Genomic DNA, 21596 nt, shown 5'->3' on the forward strand with positions numbered 1-21596 from the left:
GGAAGGTTTCTGAGGGGACCTGACACCCCGCTGCCCCAAGGAAACACCACACAGGCTGTGGGGTTTGCATGTTTTAATGATGGTTTTGGAGAGATGTGGATCGAGTCACCGGAGATCCAGGGGTTTAGGCGCCCGCCGGCCCCACACGCGCATGCTGACGTGAGAGCGGCTGGGGACACGAACCGGAGCCCGGCAGGCTGCCAGCTTGGCAGTGCCGTATGTACCCCACCATCCTCTCAAAAACAGGTTTTTCTGAGGGTTGCCATAGCGGACACTGGCAACGAGACATGATTATGAACCTACGTACGGCACAGCATTGCTCTCCTGGGGGAGAGCTGGACGTGGAGAACAAGAAATGCTGGGAGCAGGGACATGCAAGCAGTCCTGAAGGGTGCTGGTCACAGCAAGGCTGGGAAGCCGGGCCACCTGGATGAAGTGGCTTTTGAGTCTTTCTTAGACTTCTCCAGCGTTTTCCATGGGCTGTGGCTGGCCACCGGATTTCGGCAGGAGCACAGTAGCTGTTGCATGGTAATCACGACTAACCTGGTATGAGACAAGCCACGTGGAAGTTACCTGAAACACAGAGTCCAGTGAGACCAGACCCTGCTGGAAAACACAGCCAGAGCACCTGGGCCTGAAACCCTTCATGGCTGACATGAAGGGATACAACTGAGACTAGAGACGTTCTGCAATATGGTAGGTGTCCTCTGGAAAGCCAGCACCATCCTTTGTGAAAGCTCAGGAAAGAGACTAAGACCTTTTCTATTGACCTTTTAGCTGAAATAAGCTAGAAAACATTTATTGTTGTGTATTCCTAAAAAAAAGAAACAAACAGAAGTCTCACAAGGGCTTGTGAGCATCACTTGCAAGGTGCACCCATGGCTGCAATGCTCAGGCCTCAGCCATGCACGCATCCTCTCCTCCACGTCATAGCTAATATTTTGGGCAAGACCTTAGGCACTGTGCTCTCCATCCTTTATCATTTACCTCCTGTGCTTCACCCTGGGAAGCATTTTGAGAGCAGGTGATAAATACATCTGATACTTGCTGTTTTCCTCCAGAGGCTGTTGCTTATTTCTGAAAAATTCAGCAAAGAAGCCAATGATTAAAGCATCCCTGAATCACTATCTGCCCCAAGCCCAGCTGAAAAGGCAGGGTATGAATAGCTGCATCACCTGTGGTCATGGCTCTACCATCAAGCTGAAGTCCCACTTTCAGCTGAGCAGCAAAACCAGCTGCTGACATGCCACAACACAATCCAGGCTGAAAAAGGGGGAAGAAAAGGCCTTTGAGTTAGGCAGAGACTCCTGAGTCACTGCTCCTCCCGGCGGTACCAGCTGCTCCAGTGGGGACCCCTGTTTTGCCTGCATCCAGGCAGCTTTCTTGCCCTTATCCCACTACATCGGCAGGAATCTCACGTTACTGTGCAGTAAGGGAGTGATTTGTTTTTCTAACTTCACTTTTGAGGGGAAAACAAGGATGAGTCTAGCACTCCAGAAAATGAGCATTTCTCATTTCATTATGATGGGAAAAATTTTCTCTTCTCGCTTCGCACTCTGCTCGTCTGCCCTAGCGCTCACATGAGCTAATATGAAAGTGCCAATGGAGACATGATGAACTTTGCAAGTTGAGTAATAACCGTTACAGCCTTTGTTTTACCTTGGAGTGTTACCACTACGCTTTACCTGGCCTGCAGTGAAATTTTGACACCTATGTGCTATCGTAAGGTTAAAAAACCCCAACAAGTCCTTCCCCCACACCCCTCTCCCAGCTTATCACCCAGCACTCCCTGTCTCACAAACTGACGTGTTCACAGTCCCTCTTCCGAACACCCATGAGGCCCAAATCCAGACACCAGACCTGGCACTCGGGATCTCGCTGGAAGCGAAGCCACCCGCCAGCATTTGCAGTGCAGGAGAACAAAGCCGCAGCCCCGTTTTCACACAGCTCCTGCCTCCTGTCACTTCTCCGCGTGCACCAGTGCACCCTGCATCCACCACACACCTGCAGATGAGGATCTACATCGTGCTTCAGGTGTTGACAACTTTGGGATGTGCTCTCTCTGCGATGCTTCCATGGGGTTTTGATAAGCACTCTGTTCCCTCCTGGCCCTGGGTGAAATGGTGCCACTTGTGGATTCACAGCATGTTGCAATGAACGTCCATCCCATGACAGCATGATCAAAATGCATCACTCCAAGGAGGCCTGGGTACTTCAGTCCTGCCTACAGAAAGGTGCCAGGATGGTCTGCTGGCACAAAGACCTCTGAAATCTCCGTCACAAGCAGAGATGAGTACGCCAAAGCACTAGGACCTTCTGAGGGAGGCAGAAATCCCACTGCTTGATTCACTTCCTGTTACACACAGGCAGCCAGAAGCTTGTAACCTCCACAATCTCTTCTTGTTTGTTTTGGGTAGCAGGAGCCAGTTTACTTCGGTGCCAACCATCTCTCCCTGCCAGAGGCAGCAGAACACAGCCCTGAACATCCCCCACAAAGCCCGCTGCTGCTACAAGTGCCACTGTGCTCTGCAAAGAGCTCTGGCTTAGGAGGGATGTGCTGGGCTCATGCTGAAAATTCAGATACACTTCACAGGGTGGGCAATATGCCAGGGATTTAGGTTATACTCAGAGTAGATGTTAGCTCTGAAATTCAGGACCTCAAGAAATTTAACCTCCCCTGCCTGCCCCCCAAAACACCTGCCTTCCCAGCTGTGTGGCAAGCCTATATGCAAGGAATCTCTCTCTTGGTCTACAAAACCTCACCCACCTTCCCCCTAGCTGGGACTGAGCTGTGGACTGCGTTCAGGGCAGAAAACTGCACTATTTGTCAAATGGAGGAGAATAAAATTGGCTGGATCAAATAGGATAAAAATAATTTGGGTTGAAAGGTTTCAGATTCAAGCCTCAAAAGCATGAAGGTAAAAGCTGAGAGAAGAGCCTAAATTCACTGCAGTGTCTCAGAAGAAACTGAGGAGATTGGGTTTCTGCTATTTGAAACTCTCAGCACAAAAGTGATGCTAGGAATCTTACAGCCTGCCGGTGAGTCTCTTTTAAACAGAATCCAACTGCATCAGACTGGGATGGACATTGATTCAAATCTCATTAGGAAAAGGGATAGCTATAAATAAACAAAATTGCCTTCCTTGCTTGGGTTAATTCACCGCCTGCAGTTCAGCACCCCTTTGCCAGCTGCTGCCTGGGTGTTCAGGCAACCAGCTTGGAAAATGACCTAAGGAAACTGAATTCTTGGTGTTCCTGGTTTTAGGCATCCTGCGATGCAAGAGAGCTTGCTCCTTTCTACGTAATAGAGCAGGAACAAAGGAAAGGAGTCACCTATTTGGAGCTGAGCTAAGGCACTAATGATGCAGTAGGTGAGGAAAGAAGAAACACAGCGGGAGGAGGACAACTTCCCAGCCACGATGTCCCGGAAGATCATCGTTCTCTTCGCTCAGTTCCCTTAAAAAACCCAATGTTATCTCTATAGAAAAGGAGAAGCTAATACAGTATTATAGTATCCCTGTTGGGGTTTCATTTTAAGGTTATGTTGTTGTTCTCCCAGAGAGATTTGTTTCAGATATCAAAGTCACACGAGCTGTTTCTAAAGTGGATTTTGGTGAATGCAGGCAGTTGTCTGAGCAGCTCTGGCTCATCGCAGCTCTGTGTGGATGTCTGTTTTGTTGTTTTTCCCCGTGATTTCCCAGAAAAGAAGCCTGTCTCTATCACTTTTTGGCATGATACTGAGATAAGCCACCAAACTGTGCTGACCCGATGGGTGCAGTCTCTCCTTGTGCACAGCAGAGGCATTTCTGTCACGATCACAGCTTGATAAAGATCGATGATGGCTGGCTCGTCTTCTGCCCTGTGTCATTGAGGGGGAAAACGCTAGAGATGGCTACGTCCACAATTCCTTGGCAGAGCTCTGCATACAGCTTCCTGAGAGACGAAGAGAGAGAGAGAATCAGATGCCCAGGCAGGACAAACCAGCAGGCCCCCGACCAATTTTTACATAGACATGTATTTTCCCAGCAGGTTCTACAAGATCCTGTTCCCATTACAGGTAGCTCTGGTGTGGCAAACGGGAGGAGGGTGGCATCTCTTCTATCTCCTCCCCACCTACCCCAGCAACTGTCTTTTCCATTGAATTTCCCAATATTGTTCTCTGCCAGACGGGACCACAAAACACATTATCTAAGTTTACTATCAGAACAGGCTCCTGAGTAGAGTCTCCACACCCTCAGGCCCCAGACTTGAGTCACCGCAAGATGCACAGGGGCAGACAACAGCTGAGCACCCCCTGTACAGGCCTTCCAACTCAGGGAGTTGTGATTATCACACCAGACCCATTCAAGTAGGGATGTGCCCCAGAGGGACTGCTCAGATGCATTCATGTTCGATGAAACGCTGCACTGGGGTGCAGCTGTGCACATCAGCTTGTGACCAGGCACAGAGACTTTGCAAGACCATGTGGAATATGTTCCACCATGGCACAGCTCATGCAGAGCAGGATTAGGTCGAAGAGAGACAAGGTGTCTGAGAAATGAGTTAACAAAAGCTTCACTTTCTGCTGAAGGAAATACACGTGTAACCTCCCTGAACATGCTGTCATCTGGGACATTTTTAGTACCAAAGCTGTCTTTACTAGGATTAACAATGTCTTTCACCCTCTGCCTTTGGGGCTACATGACAGTAAGACGCTTTTTCAGCGCCTGGGAATGTTACTGCTTTCAGCAGCCGATTTTTGTCTCTTAAATGGGAACTGTGCGATATGGGTGCTATAAATTAGAATAACCCTTAAAAGGAGAAGCCACAAATAGCCAAAACGTACCTCAGCTGCTTTCAATGGTTTCCAAGTGCCCATAGAGGCACAAAGCAAACAGGGCATTGCTGCAACCTAAATCCACCCAGCAACAGTCAAATTCTACCTGTACAGCAACACAAGGAGGTGCAAGGCAGTATTGCACCACGGTGCACATGGTGAACAGGGTATCCTGGACACAGAAAGCTCCCAAGCCCTAGCCCTGAAAAGGCTGCTGAACAGGCTGTCTGGTAGGTTTGACCTGTATTTTTTGTCTACTGTTAGTGATGATCTAATCTAATTTAATCTACATCTAATCTAATCAAATTCTAATGTAGTGATGTACAGCCTGTTCTGTTTTGCTGGGCTTCTAGACGATACAGATGCCCATTTAGCAAAGACTTCTAGTCTCTCACAGTTGTCTCAATCACGTAATAACAACACCTCCCGCTGTGCCTATGCAGAGATGTTCATGGCCACAGCTGTTTGGCTGTCCCAGCCTCCCTGTGGCTGGTGGAGGCTTTGATCCAATGTCTGCAGCACCCACAGTGTGCTCTGGGGTCCTGCTGCCTGCAAATTCAGTCACTCCCAGCTGCTGCCCTTAATGCTACTCATTTATCATGTGTTCAGGTAAAGACCAGTCATCAGTGGCTCCACAAGAGGGACCGAGAAACCACCTGACCCCCAAAGTGTTAATTCTGAAATACAACTTCAACCCAATAGTGTCAATAAAAATGACCCAAGTTATATTCAAACCCATCTGTCCAAAAACTGAGGGTAGTCGCCCATCTCGCATGGGAAAGAAGCTGAGGAATACCAACCACGGAGACAGGAGCAACAAACTTAAATCAGCTGGCACTTAGAGCAGTGTCTGGTATGTGTTAGCTTGGAAAACTCCCCTGCCATTCACTTTCTTCCACCTTTTTCACTTGGAGCTGGGACACAGCCATGTTTTGGGTGAGGCGTGTGAATGGTGGCATTGCAAGGGTATTACAGAAACTTGATTACTCACTGGGCACACGCTGGGGCCCCGTTGACTTCTATCAGCCAGACCTTCAGCTCCTCATCCACCATGAAGTCAAAGCCAAAGAGCTGGAAGCTCTGGTAGTGAAGATGCTTTGTGCTGATTACAGGCTCTATACACATAAGGCAGCTTCTGTGAAGGGAAAAACAGAAACACAAGATTAAAAGCCCTGCGGACACACCTGTTGCACTGCAGCTTCTGAGGGCACATGCATAGCACAGTTAAGTGAAGAGGACTGCCCTGGGACTGCCCAAAATTACACGCTATATCCAACACAAGTCTGCAAGTGAGATCCTGCAACCATCAAAACACATGGGGACACCCCTGAATTAACTCCCAAAGAGCTGGAGAGCAGCATCCACTCCCACTACTGGATTAGGCAAGTTAAAAAACATGATGTGCAATTAAGAGCCTGGAGCAGAAGGCAGAGCCACAAAGGGCTGCACCAGGTCCCCAAAGAACTGCCATTGAGAGCTCTCATTTGCCTCAGAGTCCCTTAAAAGTCGTGTCACGTCCCTTTGGTGTAACTAACAGCAATAGGGTACTTGCAAAGTAAATTCCACCATGTAGGATCACTTTGTCAGGACCTGGATTCTCTGTGATGCCCTGATCTCTGAGATCTCTCTCCAGGCACTGCCTGCGCCCAGGAGGTAGCTGGCTCTGTGTGGCCTGAGTAAGATGACCTATGCCAACAAGATGTGCTGCTGCCTGCTGATGGTGGGGGAAGCAGTGAGATCCTGCAGACTTGAGTCCACCTTCATTTCCCCTCTTACACCATATACCTTTTATAACCGCAACCTCTCCCAGCCCTGTCTTTTGACCTACCAAGGTCTTCCCTTACCAAGTGATCTCACTCCATCCATCTCCAGCCACAGCTGGAAAAACACAGACACATTGACACATACCCTTAAGAGAACAGCACCTACGAAGGTCCCCTTTCATTGAGAAATGACATTGGGGTGTTTATAGCTTTATCTTAAATTTATGCAATTGAAACCCTTCCCTTGTCGGACTGTCTGCTTCCCAGCTGTGTCCATACGCATTCCCTGTCACTGAAGGGTTAGGTTCCCCTATGCAACAGGCAGCTGGCTACCTTATTATGTGTTTGATTTGCAGTAAAATGCTATTCTCAAGCGTCGTGTTCAGGGCATCCATCAGATACTGGTTGAACTCCTCGAAGAACATTTCATTCCCTTCCTCATACCGCCCATAGTTTTTGGAATATTCCTTCTGAATGCAGTGATTGGTCAAGTGGCAGGTTTTGTCCTGGAAATTAGCACTGTTGTATGGTTCGGAAGAGGTCCGCAGGACACCCTCTCTGTAGAGGTAGATATTATATTGATGATCCACGAGAACCCAGCTCCTGGGGGGCGAGAGAACAAACTCTAGTCTCAGTGACTTAAAAAGAAACAGCACGAAAATGAAACCCAGTATTATTACAAAAGCAGAAAAGTTACCTGATGTCAAACTTGCGATGCCCTGGCTCTAAAAGCAAAGGTTTCTCCAGGTATTTCTGAATCACATGCACTTGTCCCTGCTCATCAATGAAGTCCAGGAGCTCTGCAGCCTCTGAAGATATCAGGATGCCTTCCCCTGGCATGGAAAGACAAAGACAAAATTAGGTAGAGGATCCTCCTACCTTTGCTAGAGCTCTTTCAGGGCCCAAGTGGACCATGGCTCATTTGCCCAAAAAGCCATGTGACAAGCAAGAACCCATGGCTGGTCGATGGGTGTTTGCTCACCAAACGTGACATCATACGATGTCATGTTTGCTCAGTGTCAGGCAGTGAATCTGCAGAGGGATCTCCCTGTTACCACACCATGGGGCATCCACCTCCCCAGTAATCAGAGCTAATGCAAATCGAAACCAAGGGTACCCAAGAGGGCATGGCCTGCCTGGTGCTTGTCTGCAGGAGGGTGGCTATTTAGGTGCAAGGGGATGCACCACAGACAGGGACCTTGTCAAGCAGTGAGGCAGCTGCTTGGATTGGGGGATTTTGTTTCCTTTTCCAGCGTTTTTTTCCAGCTGGGCTTGATGGGGAGGTGGGGCACGTGTTTAGCACTTGTCAAATTTTGTTTTGTTTTCCCCTGGTTTTCAGCAGCTTGGAGAACAGGGGTTTTGGCAGCTTGTTTGTGAGATTTTTCTTTTTAAATTTTTTTTTTTTATTTGGAGAGGGAGTTTTGTGGTTTATTATCCCAGACTCAGACTTTCTCCCCCTGCCTGGCTTCTCTGGCTGCCAGAGGCAGTCACACATGCACACTTGCTCTGTGTTGCCCTGCTCACCGAGTCCATTTAAGTTACTATTAAAATCATTGCTGAATTAGGAAAAGAACTATTTCAAAACGTTCACCCCTGTAGTCAGTGTTTTCCCCTGCTGTGGAAGCTCTTCATTAAAGAAGTTAGATGTGCCGTTTAAATACTGCCACATTTTGGCGGAAGCTGTCACTGTTCATTTCTTGCAAGAGTCCAGATACGAAACCACTGCTGCAGAGCAATGAAGAGAGAACATATCCCTTCTGGGATTTGATAAAGCGATGGCACGGTGCCACACGAGGGATAAACCAGCTTAGCTAGAATTATCTAACACTTCTCTGGCACTATGTCCAGACTTCAGGCATTTAGTTAACTTTTTGGACTAAAGCTGATGACTTCAGTCTTAATTTTGTGCTGGGTGTTTTGGAGGAAATACTGAATGAAAAGAAACGCTCTTCAAGGGGGGCATCGGAGGGAGAACACAGGTTTGGAGCACAGACAGGGTTTGACAGGATCATCCCATGGAAAATGCTCCTAGCTGTGACTTCTGAAGGTCACTGTCGACACAGCCCTGCAGATACTTTCACTGCTCCATGCTTTGTATACCTGTGAGTCACAGTTTCCCAGCCCTGCTGACCCCCTACCCATCTTGGCATCCTCCACAGAAAGGAAGTCCTTTCATCAAAGTGTCTTTCTCACCCATGTTTTATGCAGGGGGCAAGATTTTTAGTCCCCTGATCACAGCAGAGCCAGGCAGAAGCTTGCATTGGTACAACCACAGGCTGTGCACTGCGGGAAGGAGGGAAACAACATCTCTGTAAGCCACAAAAGCCCCCGCAGTGGGAAAATCAGCAGGCACCTGTTCTGCACTGGACAGACGGTGAATCAAGGGGGAGGTTAGCTTAACTGCACCTAGTCAGCAACCCAGTGAGGCAGGAAAGAAGCTTATGTGGGGCAGCTGTCCCTTCTCTCAAAGAAAACATCAAAACTGCTAGCCACAGTTGAAAAATCTCTCAACTTTTAAGTCAGGACATCCTAAACCTTTAATTTTCCTTTTACTGATGGACAACCAAGCTTCCACTAGACCTGTCCCGAGTCGGGCGCTGTGCCTGAGCTGGATCTGCCTTGGCAGTTAACATCGACTGAAGCTTTCTTCTTCATCAGAAGTAATCCCCAGACATTTAAAACTTCCCTCTAGAAGATTAACATGAGGCTCTGCTTTCCACTTTAATTCCCAGCTTGAGTTCTACAGCACACTGATGAATATGAAAAGTTACTCTGCTTTAATGCAGAAAAGATGGGATCACACTTGAATAAAGTAAGTGGAGAGTTTAAACCTCCCCACCCTGCAGTGAACCACAGCAATGGCCTTTTCAACTGTCCAGATTAATTCTTTGCCAGACAGTTATACCACACTGAAACACATTCCCTCACTGCCATAATGAAAGGACTCATCTCCCCTTCATCCCTGATGAAAATAAGTGTACTCTTCTGATGCTTCTTGGTAACGCAGCCAAGAGAGCAGAGCAGTGAAGGAAGCCAGCATGAAGGACAGTTTTAGCATGCAGCCACTTCTGGCTTTCACATTCTCTGGTGATTTTTGAAAGATTGCATCAAAAGTGACTCTGTAAATACGAGTAATACATGTGAGCTTGTTCCTTTTGAAAAGACCAGCTCCTGCCTTGAGCTGGGCTCTGCACACATAGCAAGGCAAGTTTTCATAAAGCCATTCTGATAATGTGCCTGTGATACTGCCAAAACTGGCAAACAGCACATAGTTACCAAAGCATTACATCTATAGCTATGTCCAGCTATCTCATCTAATAGCTCATTATTTCTGTAGAGCAAATGATGCAATGACCCTGGAACAAGAAAGGACACATTATCACTTAGGTATCTATCACCTTATTCAAATTAAAGGGTCATACAGACACTGCATTGTTTGTCTTTGCTCTGGTGCCTTCCACTGAGGCTTGGGTGTAATTTTGATGCACTGAGCTCGTGCATGCTCAGCCAGTCTCTCAGTGTGACCTTGGGTAGGCCATTCGCACCAGGCATTGGGGTTTGGTTCAAAGACAAGCAGCAGTACTTCTGCCCAGGTGAAACCAGGCTTAGCTGCAGCATGGAGAGCTGGGCTCCTTGCCCTTGAAGGCTGCTGTCCTGCCTGCTGCCCTCCTTCCCATATCCTGTTCTGCTCCCTGTTATCTCCTGCTCTCCACATTCCCCTTGCCTGCTGGTCCCTGCTGCTGTCTCCCTGCAGCAAACTTTCCCATATTTTGAGGCACAGGTGTAGAAAAGTTGAGGTCCTTTCACTGCCATCCATGTCCTAGGTAGCATGTGCATGTTACAATGCCCCATGCTACCAAGCAAAGGACAGCCCTATGCTGGCTTAACCAGCATGGAGTTGGTAGGTGAAGCCCTTCATAGACAGGCTAGATATCAGCTGGGCTCAGCCAAACCCCGGTACTCTACTGATCAAGTTAAGAGTAAGGAATAACGAGAAGGTGGCCTGTTTTGCTGGAGAATGAACCTTTGGCACCAGCTGAGGACTTGGCGATCCACACGTTGCCTTCTTTGCCTTCCCGCCGCCTGTTGTAAGCTGCCAAGAAGACTTCCCGCTCATCTGTCCTTGTGTTGTTTATAAGATGGCGAATTCCATTCTGTGCTGGAGCCACGGGGGTCTTCAAGTTTGTTGGGTAAATCACATATGACTCGGGGAACCACGTGCAGGACTCCGATAGTTCAGGGCTTGTCTTGATTAGCCTGGGTGAAGAGAGACAGGCTGTTAATCTCCAGAGTGTCCCCACCTGCATGGACATTATTTAATAAATAAAAATCAACATTAACTGGGCTCTTTTGCTTGGTGATGAATAGCAGCTTACAGATAAGTCAGTGCCAAATTATTGTATCTTCCTTAGACCCTTGAAATTAGGGTTTTCCTAAAGTTATCATGGCAACCCCAACCTGCAGCCAAGCACTGCTCTTTGAACTAGACATACACACTTTCACTAAACGTTTTGTAGATACTATGGAAATTGTGAAACAATCAGTAGAAAAGTTTCCATGTAGCTAGAGCTTGTGGTACATTCCCTGCATCATCTTTGCACAAGGGAACTGAGGAGCTGTGTTTGCCAACACAGAATGGGGCAGGAAGGATGCTGTGATCACAATGGGCAAAAGGGAAGCCAAAGCAGTAATGTTTTCTGTACTGGTGCTTAGCTCTTGATCCCATCCTCACTGAGATCTGATCAGGTGTTCCAGTTGTGGATGAAGACCACTGGGAACCCACTGGAAGCAAGGACATAGCTACACGTTTCATGTCCCAAGGTGTCTGGGATCCCCCTTGCATCATGCAGTCTCTGATCACTCTGGCACACCTCTCCTACCAGTCCTGTCTAGATATGCCTGCAAACTCCTGTTAGCAGAGCCCAGGCCTGTTTTCTTTCAGTCAAGGGAGCTGTCTGCCTCTCTGAATGCTCACTCTGTGCTTTGCTTAAGGCCAAAAGCAGAGCTCGTGACTTGCTGACTCTCTCTGTGCATTTGTGCCTCTCTGTTGAAATCGCAGTCAGTCAGTGACAGCCTGGGAGCCCTGAGGAATGTCATTTGTGGTCCCTCGGGTTCCTAAGTAGCTTGATGCATGGGTGACCCCACAGTTAGAAAGGTCAGCCAAGCTTCAGGAGAGAAAAACAGGTGTGCAAGCACTGTCAGCATTGCCTCTAGACCATGGGCTGCAGAGAAAGCCAGCTGGGGAGTGCCGCCAGTGCTTGTTTAAAAAACACTCTGCTAGTTCCTAACAAAACCCATCACCACTGGGTGATGCAATTAATAATGGGAAAGCAATTGGGACAAGGTTCTTCGCAAGGGAAGGAGAGGCCTTGGATCAGCACACACAGTCTCCAGGACTGCATGAGCAATAGGCAGCACAGACACTAACGTGGAATCAAATGTTTGAAGGAGACCAAGAGCCCTGACATGAAGATGCCCTAATGGCCACAGAGTTTGCACAGGGACAAGGGTTATCTGCAATGAAAGCTCATCCACATTTCCCCAGGAGACCCCAGCACAGCTAGTCATGCAGAAATAACTCCCAGAGCTCTTCCTGGAGATGTCTCCAAGCATTTGTTTGACCAACAAATCTGATTAGCTAAAGGCATGTTAGTGTCTCATCTCTGTATGAAACAGGGAATAAAAGGAGTAGGTTTTAATTAAATGTCTACAATGAAAAAGAACAGATATGCTTGTGGGTTTTTTGTGTTGTTTTTTTTTTTTTATTTGGTTCTAATCTGATGCAATACACTCTATGGTTTCAAGCAGCTGTAATTCAGTGGAAATAGCATTTCCCCTCAAGTTACAAAGAGGTCTTTGTGCACACAGATAGAGATAGTCTAGAGACTAGCATGGGAGTCTGAAGACAGCACATGCTAGGACACTCCCAGGGCAGCTGTTATGTGAAATACCCTCCAAACAGGTTCAACACTCAACAACAGTTAGAAGAAAAATTTCTGTCAATCCCATGTAATATTTCAGTGAATTTCTTACTTCACCAGAGATGCTTTGCGGCACAGCTTGTCTGCTCCCCTGTAGTAATTCACCAGCTGCACAAGTCCGGGTTCATGGCCTAAGAAGGGGAAACAAAGAGGTCAGACAAACTTCTCAATTAATGAAGGAAAAACTTCTGCTTGGTGCAAAGGACCTGTGCAGTAGGGAAGAAAAAGGAGGCTGTTTCCTTGCCCTGCATCACAGAAACAGGCTTTAAGCTGGTACTGGCTCCTGTGGCTTCTTTCTTTTAGTTATGAAAACCCATGCATTTACCCAAGTCTGGTTTGAATCTGACACTTCCATTTTCCAAGGGAAAAATATAATTTCCTAATTCACACTGGGAGCTGGCAGCACCACCCAAAAACATTCTCCCATTTGCTGGTGGCAGTTTTTAAAAGCCAAGATTTCAGCTACTTTGAAATGCAGTAGGAGGATGCAGGGAAGCACATCATGATACAGAGATCACAGTTTAGGCAAGGGCCTTGTTTCTTTGTCACATACAGCAGGATTCCCTGTCGGACCTGATAATCACAAAACACTGGGAAATGTTAAAAGATTTGGAGCCTTGCTTCCCTCTGGCAGTTTGCAGCAAGCCCCCTTGGATAGCTGGGTTGGGAAGGGACCTCTGGGGGTCTCTGCTCCAACCTCTTGTTTAGTCAAAGTCTGAGTAGAGCTCTAAGGATGAAGATCCTACTGCTTCTACAGGTCCTTGTCCCAGTGCTTGACTGCCATCCTGCCTCCCCCGACAATCCCCTGCTGGAGTCAGTCCAGGGTGTCTATGCCTTTCTTGTACTGAAAAGTCCCAAACTGGTCCCAGTCAGTATCCAGCTGTGGCCTCACAAGTACCAGAGCGCCAAATAGATGGGTACCTCCTTACCAATACCAGACTTTGCACCACAGCCTGCCTTCCTTCACCTTCTCACAAGACACAAACGCTTGCACTCAGCTGGAAGCTCTCTGGGTGGACAGGGTAGCAGCAGTTGTCTGAAGGGTAACGCAAATCTGGGCAATGCCACACAGCCTCTCCCACACAACCAATGCAGCTGAACACAGATGTGCAAGAGGCGAGTGATGCCTGAAGCAATACCTGGGTCACTGGTGACAACAACTGACAAGAACATCAACAGGGAAACCATGATGAAAAACTGCTCTGGTTTCATATAACCTAGGACCAGTGGGATTCCCCCAGGCATGGCAGTTACTTCCACCTTCACCTTCTCTTTTCAAAAAAATGCTCACGGGAGTGATTTGGACACTGAAAAAAGGATTCAGAGTTTTAGCTGTCCTCCTTGGTGTTTGCCTGGGAAAAAAGGCCTGGAGCAAACATTACCTTAAAGACCAAGCAGCTGCAAGATCACAGAGAGTGAATATCTATTTCAACCCCAAAGTCATGGCCCTGACCTGGGTCACTATTTTATTCACAATAGAAAACGGCTGAAAACCATCTTCCAGAAAAGATCTGTAACTCCAGGCACTTCAACATGTAGCCAGCACTGCCAGGCACTAATTTACTGAAAGAAATTAGTAAAAAACTAAAAAATTTCCTTCTGTTTCCAGTTTATCAATTTTGCTTGGTTCCTGCAGGAATCGAGGTCCAGAAGGAGATCCTACCAGTGATGGAGAAATGGGCTGGTGAAAGGAGGACGATGGAAATGGCTGAAACCTGCTTTGAAGTCACTGCTGTTGGGTAAGTGACCTGCTGGGAGGCACATTCTCGTTGGTTCCCTGAGCATCTCCACGGAGCAGTGGGCTGCAATGTGGAGTCTGGTGGTCAGCAAGGAGGGACCACAAGGCAGGAAAGGGAATGGGTTCTCAAGCACATTGCGAGGTCTGCACCATGCATTTAGCAGGGTTAAAAAGCTGCCATGGCACTGAGCAAACTGGCTGGCAGGGCGTAGTCCAGCATCCTCTGCACCATGAGGCCCCTGCAGCCTCCTCCTCCTCCTTTCCCTCCCCTTAGCACAAACTGCTTTTCCATTAGATACAGACTTAGATGCAGACACTCACAGCTAAAGGGCATGATGCCCCAAGAATTAGGGTATCAGCGAGAGCAACAGAAGTCCCTGCAGCTGGACAGAGGCAGCGGTGCATGCTGAGAGTCCCCACTTCTACCCCTCTCCCACATCAAATGATCTAGCTTAGCCCCCGAGTGATGCAAATCCCCACAGTCCCCCAAATTAATGCCTGCTTCCACTGAGTAGAGCCTTTAGGAAAACCAAACCAAGCCAGCTTTGATGCAACAGTTGCTCAGGAGGACAGCTTTAGGAAGATGTACCAGAGAAAATACAGCTTTTTGGAAGATGTACCAAAATAACCATGTTATTTTTGGTCTGAATCTACTGATTTCAGGCAGCCAGCTCCTGCTGTAAGGAGGATGGGTTAACGAAGCCAGTGCCAAAGCATGGTCCCTCTCCACAGGTTATAGATGTGTCTTGGCTGTGAGAAACAGTTTGAGTTTTCGAGCATCCCATGGCAACACATGCTGAAGGGCTTGCTGAAGCCCTTCTATCACCCAGGGCTCTTTTCAAGGATGGAAGGGGTTAGTAAGAGATGGCCACGAGCCCAGCATAGCCAGACATGCTGTGCAGGACTGCTCACATCAAAGAGCTGTACTCGTTCTGCAATGAAGCCCGATGCTCGCAGGCCTTGCCTGCTGGCCACATTAAAGCACAGATCTGCTTGCTGTGCCCAGCTACAGAGTGCGTGAGCATCCTCACTGCTTAAGCCTCTCCCAGTGTTTCCCTGCCTGCTGCAGACACCCTGATGCCAGGAGGTGACCAGATGGCATCGCCATGTGACAGGGACTTTCCACTCACAAACACATGTGAAGACAAGGCAAGAGGTGCTGGAGCTGGTGACTTGCAAATCTGAAAGAGCAGTCAGTGCTGAGTCTCAACTGCAAGAAAGGGGCTGCAAAAGCCATCCTGCCCCAGAGCTGCTGGGGTAAGGGGACTGCTCCTGTTCCGATGTTTCTGCAGCCAGCAGCAGTGCTGCAAAATCACCCCAGAAAGGAAGAAACCAGGGCCAAGGGCAGGGAGGGAGGCCAGGAGGGTCCTGCCAGCCATCAGATGCAGACACAGGGGACCACAGGAGGGAAACACACTGCTCTGCTGGGGTTTGCCATGTCCTCATCCCAAATCTGCTCTCACAGGCCTGATGACAGGAGCCAGCACAGCAGCCAGCACCATGCACGGAGACCTGCCAGCCTTGCGGCTCCTGCCGGTTTGCCTCCAGCCGTGGGCAATGACAGTGCATCTCTGCTCCCCGCTGTGCCCTACAACGCTGCCAGCCCCTGGCTTGGCTCTCCCTGCTCGTGGACAGTGCATGGCACTCCCCCGCTCTGCTCTTGGGCTTTTCCCCATCTGGAAGCGTGGAGGGCCGGGGTGGCTGTGCTGACAGCCCTGCCTGCTACAGGACAGGCAGCGTGCATGGCAGGCAGGGAGGGGGACAAGCCTGCACAGGGAAGGTCCCAGGATCCCGCGTGTCGGCAGTGTGACAGAGAGGGTGAGACAGCAGGGGAAAAGGGGGACGGGGGTGTGGCCCTACACACACACAGAGCCTCTGGAATACCCCCACCCCCCCTGCTCCAAGCTGGCACTAGAAACACCATCATCCCCACAAAACCCCTGCAGAGGCACATCCCCACCAGCCTCAGCTCCAAGGCGAAGGTTTGAGCGTGCCTTGCTCACACCCGTTCCCTCACCTGTCCCAAACCACAGAAACACCGCCATAAACATATTAAGCTCAGCACCGCAACGTCCCTGCCCTGCACCAGGCCAGGGGCTGCCACCCGCACCACCGCGCTGGGTGACTGAAGCCCCCTGCGATGGTGACAACGGCCCCAAGCGCATTTCTGCGGGACAAGGCCAGGAGGTGGGGGCTGCACCTGGGGGTGGCTGGGACCCTGAGAGTCTGCGACATGCGAGAAGTGGGGGGTGGAATCCCCGGGTGCCCTCCACCCCACCCTGCTGCTGCACCACACTGCAGCCCCCAAGCTGGCCTGGGTGGTTTGTTTTTTTTTGGCGGGGGGGGGGAGGCACCAGTAAAACCACCCCCCCGGGGACTATGACTATGGGAGGGGGAATCCTTTGAGCCGGTGGCAGTGGTCCCGGTCCCCGGGGCCGGTTTCTGCAGAGAACCGGGGCGGGGCGGGGGGAGGAAAGCGGTTGCACGGAGACCCCCCCCCGCCCCCAGTCCCCACCTTTTGTTCCCGGCGACGCAGGCGAGACCGGCCACCGTGTCCCTGTGACAAGGAGCCCAGCAAACCCTCGGCTGTCGCTGGCAGCGGGGTGACCGGGACCGGGAGGGCCCTGCTGCCGGCGGGGGGTGGGTGGGTTACCGGGGTGGGAGCGTGTGTGTGTGTGGGGTTTACCCTTACCCAGCCTGCCGAAGGGGAGCCGGTTCCTCTCTCCCAGCATCAGGTTGAAGCGAGGGTTGTCTCTCCGGAGCCGCCGCCACTGCCCGCTGGCCAGCAGCAGCCGGCTCACCTCAGCGTACACGCTGCTACCTTCGTCCCGCACCACGAAGGTGTACATGGCGGCGGGGGAGGAAGACGGGACACACACCCCTACCTTACCCTACCCTACCCCCGGCGGTCCGAGGGACACCCCAAACCCATGAGCCCCCGCCGCAGCCCAGGCAGGGCCTTACGCGGCCGCCGCCTCCCGCTCCGGCTCCTCATGGCCGAGAGCCGCCGCCGGCAGCCGGAGAGAGAAGGGCTGACCCGGAAGCAGAACCGCCCCCCGCCCTTTTTAGCGCTGGCAAGGAAGTGACGTCACGGAGGCCGCCCCCGGGGCGGAGGGAGCCGCGGCGGCTTCGCCGCCTCCGGCACCGAATTTCCCTTCCCGGTGTGCCGGTGTCGGGCCTCAGCTCTCGCCCAGCGACATCTCTTGGGTGTCAGCACCCGTGACAGGCACGGCCCGGGGGTTGCAGCCCCGCTGCAGGTAGTGCTAAGGGGTCACGGGCACGGACAGGCCTCGGTTGGCCCGTGGGGCCCCACAAGTGGGATCCCGGTGTCGGTAGTGGAGAGGATACAGGCCCAGGACTGGTCTGGCCTGGTCCTAGAGAGAGATGGCACGTCGCTTTGCACAGCAGCACGGGCCGCGGGTAGGGAGCTGTGAGAGCTGGGGAGGTCAGGCAGATTGAGGAGGGCAGGTGGGCATCCAGCCGGACCCAGGCAGGCTGGAGGCGACAGGAATCCCCTGAAAATCAGAGAGAAGGGGAATGTCGGTAAGGAGAGAGGCTGGAGCTGGAGGGGTTCTGCGACGCCTGGGGGCCTGGCGGGCACAGCCCTGAGGGCCCCATGAACAGGGCTGCAGCCGGGAGGTGGAGGGAAGAGGCTGTTCCCTCCAGCTCAGCGCTCATCAGACTGCATCTAGGTACTGTGTCCAGTTCAAGAAGGATGTTGATAAATCAGGGTGATAAACTGCTGCCGAAGGAGGGCAGCGAGTGAGGAAGGGTTGCTTCCTCCGCTCTGCCTCCTTGGACCTCAGTTGTCCGTGTCTGGGGGTGCAGAATGGATGATGCAGTGCTCCGAGCCACACAACACTGGGACTGGAGAGCCAACAGACCATCTCCTCCTCCTCTCAACCTATTCAACCCTTCACATTTTTTGTGCTATCTTTTAGTTTTTCCTAAAGCTGTGTTCTTATCTTCTCATGCATTGTTAACTAGTTTGGTTTTTCTGTTTGTGAAAAGGTCTCTTTGTTTGTAACCATCACTTCTGTCCTCCTCATAAACAAGTCTGCAGCAGACCAAAGACATCTCATCTCACAGATTCAGAACCTGGAAATCAGATTTCCCCTCCCAAATCAGGTTTGTCTTAACAAACCTATCAGTAATGAAAACTGTGAGTTCCTGAGTTGTTTAATGTCCTGGTTTGCCTACAGACACTGTGTGAGGAATGACATCAGCATTGCACAGTCATGTTCGTTGCTGTAAATCGTGATGTATTTCCAAATCAAGAACATCTTGCTGAAGGAAACTCAAATGTATGCTAGATTGGCCATGACCTGCACACTGATATTATTGCCTTTTCTTCTTTGACAGCACAAGGTGTTATGTTATGTTTTTCTGAACACAATGGTCTTGCTATTTCTTTACCCAATTATTTGCTGACCGGTAGTAGATAAGAGTTCTGTACGCTGCACAATGTATAAGATACCAAAGGAAAAAAATGCTTTCAGATGGCCTTGCAGTGTCTGGAGAACTGTGTCATTAATGTAGACATAGATAATAGAGGCACTAACGAGCATTCTTTAGGACAAGATGTATCAAAACATGTAGAAGATCACATTGCACAGAATCATCTGAGAAGAGTCAAACAGCGGACAAGTGAGGTAGACTACAGAAGACCACCGGAGGACTCCTGAAGACCACCAGAGACCTCGAATACGCCTGCGTGAGGGACGTTTGCATATGATAATGAGTTCTCAGAAAACTAATGAATAGGTAAAACTTTTCTTGGGAATCTAATGACTATGTATATAGAACCTGTATATAAACTATGCAATTAACCTGATCAGGTGCACACAATAGGAGGAGAGATCCCCTGTGTGCCCAGCACTGCAATAAAGGATACCTGCTTAATAGTCTTCCGACTATTGAGTCTTGATTTCGGCTTTTCACGGCATCAGATTCATGGACAGAAAAATTTAATTTAAAAAATGGCTGCTATCTCATTTTCTCCTGCAAAATTGTTCAAAATGTTTTTAATGAAATGCTTTCCTGAAATGTTTTTAATGAAATTCTTTTCACCTTGAAAGGATTATGGACAGGGACAACAATTAGTGTTTCTAAGCTGGTATAATAAAGCACCAATTTTATTAGTAGTCTTAAGGAAAATACAGAACACTTAACTATAGGCCAAATGGATGATAACAATGTTCAAATGAAAAAGAACTGTCAGATTATTTTTTATCAACTTTGACTGAGTGCCAGAGTGGAGGCTGTTAAAATGGGACGCTATTGTGTATTCCTATTTGTTACTGGCATGGAACTTGGGATACTGAATTTAGTCTTTTTGAAGCTAAAAGTTTTTTCCTGAATATAAATCAGGAACAATCAGAGCTTAAAGGGATTGTTTCTGGGCAAACAGGATCCTTCTTCTCATGACTTGGTCTTGGTTCACTGACAGTACATCAAAGCAGACAGAGAAATGGCAACTTCATAAAACATAGCCAAATTCCCATTGTGTCCAGACAGGTGCCCTCAGTCGTCATAAGACTAGAAAAATCACATCCTGAAACAGCAGCGATGGTGGGTGCACCTTGGGGACTGGTGACCAGCCTGGGGCGGGTTGGGGGGAGCTGATGAAGAAAGGTGCCGTGGAGAGAGGTCTGTCCCAGCTGGCCATGGTGCCAGCGCTGTAATTTTAATTAGCTGTGTGTATATATACACATATATAAGACACACCGTACCAAGAAAAAGAAAAGGGTTTTAAAGCAATATTTTATCAACCCTGGCATGTAGAAATGAGCCACGGTAATTTTTTAATGCACACCTTGGTCTGTGAGGAGAAGCCTGTGGGTACGCTCCTGCGTGGGCAGAGTGGGAATGGGAACTGTCAGCCTTCAGCCCCATTCATTTGGGACTTCACCTACTGTCCTTTTGGTGAGATTAAAGAGATGGGGAAGAAATCAGGACATTAAATCTCACCTTTCTCCTGCTCTGGAGTGAAGTTTTACCTTCTTTATTCAAAGTTTTCCTGGACTGGCACTTGCCAGGTTGTGACAAAGTGAATTTCACAGCTTGTTTTGCCCCCTGCCCTGGATGGCTCAGAAGAAAGTGCTGCAGCGTTAGCCTGCTCAGGCTCCTCTGCCGGCGAAAGAAAACTGTCTTTCCCAGCTCTCCAATGGCAGGTAGCAGGATGCCCAAAATAAGGTGCAGCTATACTGCTCCCAGGTCAGAAACTGATGACAGCATTACACATATAATTTATTATACTCGCAGGCATATAGTGACGATGTGAAAACTCCTGCAGTTACTAAATGTGAACTAGTTAGAGATACCAGGCTTGTCCAAACCCAGAAATTTCTGCTAATTTCTACTCTTTGGCACAGTTTGCGTGCTGCCTCGTGGCACAAGCACATTAGGGTATCTAATGTACGTATACTACATATTTGCTGTAGGTAGGAGAATGCCCCAAAAAGATGCCCAAACAAGTGCTCTGCACATGGCACTTTCAAAGGTTTATTACACTCTATTATTAATGTTAGCGTGATTTTTAACTCTGGTCTGCCGCTGATGAACCCAAGGCAGTGCACAGCGAGGTGCTCTTTTCCCAGGAATTTGGCAGGTTATTTGACCCAATCTTTAAGACAGAAAGAATATGCAAAATTGTCTCAGCCTTAGGGTGGTTCTGAGGAGTTTGCTTTCCTTTTGCTGCCTTAAAGCAAAAAGGTGATGTATAAAATTTTGCCAGGCAGATTATTTCTACTAGGAGGCGCTCGCTGACCTGGGATCGGATGGGCCTCTCCACCCGCTTTCAGATGCATCCTCAAGTTTGCGTTATCCTTAGCTTAAAACACCTCACAGCCCAGGGAACCACGGTGCGCCTGGGACTCAGATGCTGAGGCCATTCCCTCTTCCCAATTTAGGAAAGTGCTGTTTGTCAGGGTTCCAAATTTATAGATAATTTGACAGCTTATCTTTGTTGTTTGCAGGAGTAAGTGCAAGAGGCAAAGGCATTCCGTAAATTTAAGATGAATGCGTTAGACCAGTAAGCAGACTGAAGTCCAATAATGAATTATTCAATATTCCATGCAAAGGTTCCTGTAGTGAGGTGGGTTGTTTTTTTTTTTTTTAGCTTAAAGGTTACTTACAGCATACACACTAGATTTAAATAATTTGCAAAAGCTTTTATTCTTCTTTGTGTATGTGGGACAAATGCAAGCATTTGTCAGTGATTTGTCAGCATCTCAGTGAGATTCCTGCATGTGCTTTTTGCTGGCTTTGAGCCTCAGTGTGAAAAATGTCAAGACCAT

General features: G+C 49.1%; 1 protein-coding gene across 3 annotated transcripts; it reads right to left on the reverse strand.

Annotated features, from left to right (window-relative positions):
- Positions 1-37: 37 nt before the first annotated feature.
- TTL (tubulin tyrosine ligase) lies at positions 38-17336 on the reverse strand. Of its 3 annotated transcripts, none has more exons than XR_012652436.1 (8): positions 16991-17336; positions 12613-12691; positions 10604-10836; positions 7277-7412; positions 6913-7182; positions 5808-5951; positions 2005-3933; positions 38-543 (listed from the first exon to the last, which is right to left on the reverse strand). XR_012652436.1 is itself a non-coding variant. In XM_075042389.1 (7 exons), exons 1-7 carry the CDS (start codon positions 17145-17147, stop codon positions 3816-3818), a joined length of 1137 nt encoding a protein of 378 aa, XP_074898490.1. In that variant the 5' UTR covers positions 17148-17336; the 3' UTR covers positions 38-3815. The 3 variants fall into 3 exon arrangements, 1 of the variants encoding a protein (XP_074898490.1); XR_012652435.1 differs by having other exon boundaries at positions 38-573; XM_075042389.1 differs by having other exon boundaries at positions 38-3933.
- Positions 17337-21596: the final 4260 nt, after the last annotated feature.

Source organism: Buteo buteo, chromosome 12, assembly GCF_964188355.1.
Source record: "Buteo buteo chromosome 12, bButBut1.hap1.1, whole genome shotgun sequence".
Taxonomy (NCBI): Eukaryota; Metazoa; Chordata; class Aves; order Accipitriformes; family Accipitridae; genus Buteo; species Buteo buteo.